The 11,038-nt window shown below is 34.8% G+C and overlaps 1 protein-coding gene across 1 annotated transcript; it reads left to right on the top strand.

Annotated features, from left to right (window-relative positions):
- The first annotated feature begins 7,185 nt into the window (after positions 1 to 7,185).
- On the top strand, positions 7,186 to 8,870 carry LOC121794491. The gene is made up of 2 exons (XM_042192675.1): positions 7,186 to 7,910; positions 8,276 to 8,870. The coding sequence occupies exons 1-2, from the start codon at positions 7,350 to 7,352 to the stop codon at positions 8,795 to 8,797; spliced, it is 1,083 nt and encodes a 360-aa protein (XP_042048609.1). The 5' UTR covers positions 7,186 to 7,349; the 3' UTR covers positions 8,798 to 8,870.
- Positions 8,871 to 11,038: the final 2,168 nt, after the last annotated feature.

Here is an 11,038-nt window from a genome sequence, read left to right as displayed (position 1 = left end):
ATTTTTGGTGTGGAAGTGGGGGTATTTATAGATGGAAATGTGTATTTTTGGGAAAAAAATTGAAAAATAAATTAAAAGTGGGTAGAAAACGGATATAATTTTTTGGAATTGGCAAAATATTTATTTTATTTTTAATCGGATTTTTTAATTAAAATCCAATTTTTTTAAAAAAAATTAAATTGCCAACGGCTATGCCGTTGGCCAATAGGAAGCTGTCACGTCGCCTGCTCGCTGGCACGGACGTGCTCGATGCATCGAGCAGCGTCGTGCCAGCGGCAAGAGCGCAGCGGCGGACAGCGGTGCCGCGCTGCTGGCACGGACGGACTGACGAGCAATTGCTCGCCGCTGTGGATGCTCTAAGTAGTTTGAGACTAACCGAAATAGAAAAGTGCGAGTAATATGGGACATATGCTTATAAAAATAGTTATATCAAACTTCATATTTTCAGGGGTAAATAATGAAATTATTTTTGTATTGGATTTTTTATAAATTAGAAATTACATAACTAATTGTTAAATTTTCTCAAATAAATATGTAGCATTATTGGTCATTATATTTCATCTCACTCACGTATAACTAAATCAATGTGTGACGGAATGTAACAAGTAATAGACTCAAACACTTTCCTATATTTGGCATCGGTATATATATATATATATATATATATATATATATATATATATATATATATATATATATATATATATATATATATAGGAAAATGATCAATACAAAACTTGATCTCAATACAAAATCCAGACCAAATCCTGACCATGAGATTTGACAATCCAATGGTCAATAATTAAACAAAAACACAGAGGGTCATTGTAAAGCAGTTTTAGGTCATATTATAAACTTTGGATTTGAGGTCATGTTAAGATCATTTCATGTCATCCTTACTATAATGACGTAAAAATAAGCTTACAATGACCTAAAAATGACTTTTGTATGCTTGGTTCTGCATTTTTGTATTAAGAATGGTTTTGCATGGATCAAAACCCTATATATATATATATATATATATATATATATATATAGGGTAGTGATCAAGATATAACTAATCTTAAGTGTATAACTAGAGAACAAATCTCAGCCACACATCTTAATACTTCAAATTAATCTTATGGCTTAAATAATCTTGTAGATTTTTATAAAAAATAATAGCCAAAGGGCATTTTTGGAATTCAATATCTCAAATGTATCAACGTGAATTGTGTTCTGTGCATTTGTAGAATCTGAATCTGAATTGTCTCCGGCCACCGCCATGGCCGGCCTCTCCGCCGCCGCCGCCGCACATGCGCCGGTTCTTCCCCTGAAGGCGTCCTCCGCCGGGCAGTTCGCGGCGATGACGGCTGCGGTGAACACCATTTTAGATGACGGCAATAACTTGATAATTACTTAGTTATTGCATTTGGATTGGGTGACTTCATTATTCCAGATAAAGAAATGAAAATAAAAGTTGAGATTAAGATTCTAAGTGATGACATGCCATCGCAATTTTTGAAATTCTCTTGACCCGAAAGTCGGGAATTCCATTTTGCATTATATATTTTCTAAGTGGAGATAACATTTTTACTTCACTCTTACTCAGATTTTACTTCACTCTTGTTCACAAAACACATCACTCTTACTCAGATTTTACTTCACTCTTGTTCACAAAACACATCACTCTTACTGAGGTTTTACTTCACTCTTGTTCATAAAACACATCACTCTTACTCAGGTTTTACTTCACTCTTTTTTACAAACACACATCACTCTTACTCAGATTTTACTTCACTCTTGTTCACAAAACACATCACTCTTACTCAGATTTTACTTCACTCTTGTTCACAAAACACATCACTCTTATTACGATTTTACTTCACTCTTGTTTACAAAATACATCACTCTTAGCATGATTTTACTTCACTCTTGTTTACAAAATACATCACTTTTATTACGATTTTACTTCACTCTTGTTTACAAAACACATCACTCTTACTGAGGTTTTACTTCACTCTTGTTCATAAAACACATCACTCTTACTCAGGTTTTACTTCACTCTTGTTTACAAACACACATCACTCTTACTCAGATTTTACTTCACTCGTGTTCACAAAACACATCACTCTTACTCAGATTTTACTTCACTCTTGTTCACAAAATACATCACTCTTATTACGATTTTACTTCACTCTTGTTTACAAAATACATCACTCTTAGCATGATTTTACTTCACTCTTGTTTACAAAATACATCACTTTTATTACGATTTTACTTCACTCTTGTTTACAAAACACATCACTCCTAATAAAAATTACACTTTAAGAATTGTTTTATATTTATAATTACTCACTAACTACTCCATATTAATTCACCATCGCCATTTTTTGTTAATAACAAATTCAGCGACGCTATTTAGATTATTCCAATAGCTCCAAGCCTTCTACGTCTCCATCTCCGGCAAATTCGCCGCCACATTTCTCGCCGCACAATGCTACATCTCCGATCACCCCAGTCCAACAGCTCCAAGCCTTCCTCCAGCTCAAATACCAGTGGATTCACGATCTCAGCCAGTCCCCATTCGCCACACATCCAATCGCAAATCGCGTTGCCGTCGGCACCTCCGCCCTGCTCTACCTCGGATGCGCCGCTGCGCTCAGTTTCCCCCCTCTCCACCGCCTCGCGCACCATCTGATCGTCTCCTCCGGCTACGCTGCGGTCGCGGCTCTGTTGTCGGTTATCCTCCCGAATTCCGCCGCCCAATGCGTCTACGTTGTTTTCGGATTGCTCTAGGCCGCTGAATTTGCAGAAGAGATCGAGAGATAAGAATTTAGGGAACCTATTTTTTTCTATGCAATGACCATAATACCCCCGCCTTGTTATTATGGACTAAATTTGTGATTGAGGGAACTAATTTCTCCTTAAATTCAAAAATTAATATCAGCCCTTGATTTTTTTGATCTTGTGGCTATTATTTGTTCTCTAGTTATTTGGTTAAGAGGTGTTTGCCATAGATCACTACCCTATATATATATATATAGGGATGTATTCATTTCCTTTTCCTATATTTCCTCTTTTTTCCTTCTTAATATCAGCCATTAGATTAGAGAAATGGACGGTCCAGATCAACATTGGGTAATTAATCCCGTGTTGCATTATTTGTCCTATTTTGTGCATTATGAGGGTACAATAGTAATCTAATAATGGCTGGAAACCGCTACGAATAATGCACCACATGGTCACGAGTAATGCATATAATTGCCTATATAATGCACAATATGTGAACTGCAATGCATACGAACAAGATGTGTTGTGTTATGATGTTTGACACATGTTTCTTGTTTCCCCTAAGGGTTTAATAAGCTTAGGGGCTAGGGTATAGTACGTAGACATGTATGTAATCTTCACATGGTAACGAGTAATGCATATAATTGACTATATAATGCACAATTTGTGAACTGCAATGCATACGAACAAGATGTGGTGTGTTATTATGTTTGACACACGTTTCTTGTTTCCCCTAAGGGTTTAATAAGCTTAGGGGCTAGGGTATAGTACGTACGCATTAATAACAAATTATAAAACGATACGAATAATTCATCAAATTGTCACGAGTAATGGATGTTATTAACTATATAATGCACAATATGTGAACTGCAATACATACGAATAAGATGTACCATGTTATGATGTTTGACACACGTTTCTTGTTTCCCCTAAGGGTTTAATAAGCTTAGGGGCTAGGGTATAGTACGTAGACATTACTAAATGCACGTATGTAATCTTCAATCCGTTGATTAACCCATATACACAATACCTCTAATAATGCATAATATACTGAGATAATGACAATTAACAACTACATAATGCACTACCTAAACCAAATAATGCACATACGTATATTCCAATAACAACAATTTGTTAGTAATATCTACGTACTATACCCTAGCCCCTAAGCTTATTAAACCCTTAGGGGAAACAAGAAACGTGTGTCAAACATCATAACATGGTACATCTTATTCGTATGCATTGCAGTTCACATATTGTGCATTATATAGTTAATAACATCCATTACTCGTGACAATTTGGTGAATTAATCGTATCGTTTTATAATTTGTTATTAATGCGTACGTACTATACCCTAGCCCCTAAGCTTATTAAACCCTTAGGGGAAACAAGAAACGTGTGTCAAACATCATAACACAGCACATCTTGTTCGTATGCATTGCAGTTCACAAATTGTGCATTATATAGTCAATTATATCCATTACTCGTTACCATGTGAAGATTACATACGTGTCTACGTAGTATACCCTAGCCCCTAAGCTTATTAAACCCTTAGGGGAAACAAGAAACGTGTGTCCAAACATCATAACATGGTACATCTTATTCGTATGCATTGCAGTTCACATATTGTGCATTATATAGTCAATTATATGCATTACTCGTGACCATGTGGTGCATTATTCGCAGATACCAAAATGTGGCAGTTACTTTTCCAGTAAATGTCAATAATAACCCTGTAATGCATACAACCACCTTCTATAATGCAACACGGAACCAGTTTTATAGAATCAATCTGATCCGTTGATGCCTTAGATCTAACGCGTAATATTAAGAAGGAAAAATGATCTAAGATGTGAAAAGGAGAATAACGCTCCCCTATATATATATATATATATATATATATATATATATATATATATATATATATATATTCATTTCCTTTTCCTATATTTCCTCCTTTTTCCTTCTTAATATCAGCCATTAGATTAGAGAAATGGACGGTCAAGATCAACATTGGGTAATTAATCCCGTGTTGCATTATTTGTCCTATTTTGTGCATTATGAGGGTACAATAGTAATCTAATAATGGCTGGAAACCGCTACAAATAATGCACCACATGGTCACGAGTAATGCATATAATTGCCTATATAATGCACAATATGTGAACTGCAATGCATACGAACAAGATGTGCTGTGTTATGATGTTTGACACACGTTTCTTGTTTCCCTTAAGGGTTTAATAAGCTTAGGGGCTAGGGTATAGTACGTAGACATGTATGTAATCTTCACATGGTAACGAGTAATGGATATAATTGACTATATAATGCACAATTTGTGAACTGCAATGCATACGAACAAGATGTGCGGTGTTATGATGTTTGACACACGTTTCTTGTTTCCCCTAAGGCTTTAATAAGCTTAGGGGCTAGGGTATAGTACGTACGCATTAATAACAAATTATAAAACAATACGAATAATTCACCAAATTGTCACGAGTAATGGATGTTATTAACTATATAATGCACAATATGTGAACTGCAATGCATACGAATAAGATGTACCATGTTATGATGTTTGACACACGTTTCTTGTTTCCCCTAAGGGTTTAATAAGCTTAGGGGCTAGGGTATAGTACGTAGACATTACTAAATGCACGTATGTAATCTTCAATCCGTTGATTAACCCATATACACAATACCTCTAATAATGCATAATATACTGAGATAATGACAATTAACAGCTACATAATGCACTACCTAAACCAAATAATGCACATACGTATATTCCAATAACAACAATTTGTTAGTAATGTCTACGTACTATACCCTAGCTCCTAAGCTTATTAAACCCTTAGGGGAAACAAGAAACGTGTGTCAAACATCATAACATGGTACATCTTATTCGTATGCATTGCAGTTCACATATTGTGCATTATATAGTTAATAACATCCATTACTCGTGACAATTTGGTGAATTATTCGTATCGTTTTATAATTTGTTATTAATGCGTACGTACTATACCCTAGCCCCTAAGCTTATTAAACCCTTAGGGGAAACAAGAAACGTGTGTCAAACATCATAACACAGCACATCTTGTTCGTATGCATTGCAGTTCACAAATTGTGCATTATATAGTCAATTATATCCATTACTCGTTACCATGTGAAGATTACATACGTGTCTACGTACTATACCCTAGCCCCTAAGCTTATTAAACCCTTAGGGGAAACAAGAAACGTGTGTCCAAACATCATAACATGGTACATCTTATTCGTATGCATTGCAGTTCACATATTGTGCATTATATAGTCAATTATATGCATTACTCGTGACCATGTGGTGCATTATTCGCAGATACTAAAATGTGGCAGTTACTTTTCCGTCAAATGTCAATAATAACCCTGTAATGCATACAACCACCTTCTATAATGCAACACGGAACCAGTTTTATAGAATCAATCTGATTCGTTGATGCCTTAGATCTAACGCGTAATATTAAGAAGGAAAAAAGATTTAAGATGTGAAAAGGAGAATAACGCTCACCTATATATATATATATATATATATATATATATATATATATATATATATATATATATATATATATATATATATATATATATATATTCATAGCTCTTTATCTTGGATCGATCGTCCTTTCCTATATTTGCTTTGTTTGGTTAGTCTTATGTCAAACACTTTTTTGTTATGCTGAACAACTTAGTCGTCATAGTTATATGATTTCAATTTTCAAGCTTTATAATTACATAATAAGAAAGTAATTATAAACTAATAGTAGTAAGAAATTGGTATTGGTGATTATCATTTGGTTCTAGAGATTACATATATGTAGGACGATACTATCGATCGATGTTATACCACTGCTCGATTTGATTTGGAGTCAATTCTGCCTACTATTACTAGTAAGTTCAATAAATCCAATAGTTCTATGAATATATAAACGAAACACAGTACTTAACTAAATAATTACCTGTTAATCAACAGTAGCAACACGACAAGAAACAGTCTGATGTGTACCTCCATCTATAATGCAGCAATTACACATCATCAAAACCATGACTTTCATACTTTAACAATATTAATTAATTTAAGTATCTACTACTTATCCATCATCTAATTCGAGCTCCCCTATTATTTCTATATTTTATTCAAGCAAACTATAATTGCACTCAAGATTTTAAATCGACAATTTTGTGAGTCGAATACATCACCTAAATATAAATTCTACTATAATGCATGTAAACATATGAATACGACGCCCACCGACAGTTTTCAACCAACTGCAAATTATTCAATTTATTCATAATTCACCACTCTCCGACATCCTTCAACAAAAACAAACTAAACCATATAATAAAATAATATCGCTCCATGCATATTTATTTTTACATATTTTCCACCATTTTAAAATCACCGGTTAGAAGCATCCTTGCTTCTGCGTGTTGTTTGTCATTTTCTCCAAATACATTGCTCCTTCATCTCTTTAAATCTAGCTACTTCCTATATCCAAATTAGATCCCACAAAATTTAATCACATCAATTTCCTTTCAAGAGAATGGCTTTCCAGCAAAGTTTTGCTCCATTAGAGCATCGTCCCATGTTGCTCAAAGATTTCCTCAAAGACGACACGACATCATCGTCGGTGTCTAACAAGTCAACGGCGATTTCAGCAAGGTCAAACAAGCCCCACATCGTGCTGCTCCGAAGCTGGTCGAGGAGGGCCGCCGCCACGAAGATCTCGGCCGTCCATAAAGTGATCAAGCTGCTCCAGTTCGCCTCCTCGAAATCGCCGGCGTCGGTTCTGCCGAGGAAGTTGACCGGAGGAAAGAGGGTCAAAGCCGACGATAGCGACATCGTAGTAAGCGTGCCGGAAGTCAAAGTCAAAGTCAAAGTCAAAGACATCCTGCGGTGGAGATCGTTCAGGGACCTGGCGGAGGATGAACCTAAGCCGTTGGATTTCCATCCATCACCTCACCGGCACGCCACCTCCTCCGCCACCACCACCACGACTTCATGCAGCAAGAGATCGAGCTGGTGCGACAGTGATTTTACCGCGGAGGAGTTATCGCCATGGGGCGGTGAAAATGAAGAGTTCTCTACCTTCAAGAATCCCAAGGTATTTACATTAAATCTATTTATTTATTAATCAAACTAATAAAAACGACGTTGTTTTGTTAAAAACATCACCAATGTATTACACGAAGGGTGTCATATATTTGCATTAGGATAATTGAGAACAAATCCAATCAGTATAATTGCGAGACAAGTCAGAATTTAACAAAAAAAATCATGGGTTTTTCCGAAAATCTATCCATAATTTTGATGCCCTTAGACTTATATTTAAACCTTAGTACACTTTGATCAAGTCACTTAAATATAATCATACACTTTAAACTTGAAATGTGTAATTAATTGATTTTTCCAATAACACCATGCATTAGTAAAATATGTTACATATCCTAATCTTGTTATTAATTGCAGGGAGATTGGTCATCATTTGAAGAATATGAGCAGCAAAGCCCTGTTTCAGTTCTTGATTCACCATTTCTACAAGTTCCGAAGTTCACTCATTTTCATCCAATTCTCGAAAATGTTCAAAGCGTAGACTCAAAATGCTCTCTCACACAAACAACTCAAGAGAGAAGTACTCTCAAGGGAGAAATCGCCATTTACGAAGAGAAAGCAAGGCAGCTGTTGAGCCAAGTCGAAGAAGATGAAGAGCGCCATGCCGACGAGGTTGAAGTGTTGTTGGATTTCTTCGTCGACGAACTTTCTAGAAATGGGAGGTTGAATGATGATGAGTTTGTTTCTGAGCTTTTGAGGATTACAAAATCATGGATGTGTGGGGAGTTGGAGGAAGAGAGAGATTCATTTGTTAAGGAGATGGAGAGAGGATTTTGTTGGAAGAAATTTGAGGAAGAGAAGGAAGAGTTGTGTGAGGAATTGGAAGTTAGGGTGTTGAATTGTTTGTTAGATGATCTTGTTGCTCAATTTCTTTGCTAGATGAAATGAAAACAAGATATACTTAGATAATATAACAGATAAAAATGTGACATGGTATCTATTGATTGAGTCATAGTATTATCTGAGGCGTATCCAGAATCATAATTGAATTCGGACCCTATACCGTAATCTTATCGATGCACAACTAATTATTAGAAATAAATCTCAATGTATATTATTAATGTTTTTCTTAGTGCAATTATATCTTTGTTCCTATGTGGTAATATATATATATATATATATATATATATATATATATATAATTTAAATATTAGTAAGAATTTTTGGTTCATGATTATTATAAGTACTTAATTTTTGTCATGTAAATACAAACAAAATTCCGGATTGACTAGACACATGTAATAATACGTCAAATAAGGAAACTATATGGGCTCCTATAAAATAAGTTGATTGTATGGGCTCACGTTTGGATCATTCAGCAGCGCAAAGACTGAAAAAATAGTAAACTAGTTTAAGATCAAAGCCCAAATTAGAAATGAGTTAATGTACGTACATACTGATTTTTAGGAAATTTTAGAAAATATCACAAACATTTATAAATTCATTTATCCCATTTTAGGGTTTTTTGGAAAGAGTGAACATATAAGAATAAAATTGAGAGTGAACATATAAGAATACTATTTTTTTACTAAAAATATTCCACTACAGATTATGGTAAGAAGAATAATCTTTTCTTCATCGAGTTTTATATAATGTGACATTTTATCAAAACCCCTTAATTAATTCAAAGTTAAAATTTGAGATATTTTCAAGTATATACTAGTAAAACTTAGGGACATAAAAAAAATTATGAATCTTACAAATAAAGGACCCATTAATTAAAAAGATCAAACTCAACTAACTATTTTCCCTCAATTAAAAAAGAAAACTTTCCGAGGGATTTGGGAATAATGAATAAAAGATATGATATCTGTCTCCTAATAATAAACACGATTTGCACCATTACTTATAAAATCAATATTCATTTAGGATCCAAAAACAAATCGGGTTGATCTCGAGTAGCCTATTAAAATAAGATTATAATAAACAACCAAAATTTGTACAATATAAGGTTATATTAATAATTTAATGTATTAATTATATATTAAAATAATAAATATAGTAAATGGACAAGTTAAAAAGACTTATTAGCCTTTAACCTCGTTTTTTATTTTTATATTTGAATTTCCTTTCTATTGTTTTTAAAATTTGAATTAAAGTATGCCCTAATTACATTTATGGTTCAAAAAAAGTAAAAAAATTATACACAAATCATAAATATATGACCACAATATTATGCACTTTCCATGTACTATATGCATTCATATATTTTAATTAAATGCATAAATAAACCTATTTTTTTCAAATAAACTAGTTTTTTGTTATACAAAATTTGATTATGTAGATTTGTTGTTAAAATATTGTGACTTCTTTATTCAATTTAATTGTCCAAATTGCTACTTGTAACAGAATTACAGAAACACACTTCACTTTCTTGTATGTGTCACCAATAGAGAGATTATTAACTTATGACTAAAGTCTCAATTTGGTCCTTAACATATTGTGTTTTTTTTATTTTGGTCCAAAATATTATCTTTTGAATTATTTGGTCTCTCACATTTGAAATCGGATCACATTTGGTCTATTTTGGACGGTTCCGTCAAATTTTTGACGGTTTTAATTACCGGGTCACAAATCCGTCACTAACTGGGAGAAACTGATCCGTCACTAATACGCGCGAGAACACGGTGCGGCCGTTGTGGTTGAGGGAATTCCACAGTAGGTTTCGTGGCTGAGCCCAAAGACGAGGAGGTTGCATGAGGCGGCGCAACGGCGGAGCATGGCGGCGACGGTGTTCAGCTCGTCGACGGACATGCGGCCGGTGGAGGAGGCGTTGAGGGCGGCGTAGTGGAGAAGCGTGTCGAAGACGGAGTTGGGGAGGCTGGATTTGGTCCCCAACTTGACCTCATCCTCCCAATCATGATCCACCTGCGGTTCATTTCACTCCTTTTCTCTTCAATTTTGATTGCCCTTTTTTGGCGTAGACTCATCTTTCTCAATAGAGGGAAACAACAAAACACCTCATATAAATAAATACACCCAAAATCCCTCTCTCTCCCTCTCTCTATCGGTCGTCGCAGCTTCGGCATATGGCGTTACATCTGTTGCTAAATCACATTCCTCAAACCTAACCTCACTTCTCTCTTCAATTTCATCAATGTCTACTGCTACTCTCATACT

This window comes from Salvia splendens, chromosome 1 (assembly GCF_004379255.2).
Source record: "Salvia splendens isolate huo1 chromosome 1, SspV2, whole genome shotgun sequence".
Classification (NCBI taxonomy): Eukaryota; Viridiplantae; Streptophyta; class Magnoliopsida; order Lamiales; family Lamiaceae; genus Salvia; species Salvia splendens.
This window is presented reverse-complemented; position numbering and strand designations above follow the sequence as displayed.

What these genes read in the sequence shown, in the direction of transcription:
- LOC121794491 (XM_042192675.1), top strand. Translation starts at nt 7,350, where the DNA reads ATGGCTTTCCAGCAAAGTTTTGCTCCATTAGAGCATCGTCCCATGTTG. An exon ending in CTACCTTCAAGAATCCCAAG is followed by an intron (nt 7,911 to 8,275) that starts GTATTTACATTA and finishes TATTAATTGCAG; the next exon opens with GGAGATTGGTCATCATTTGA.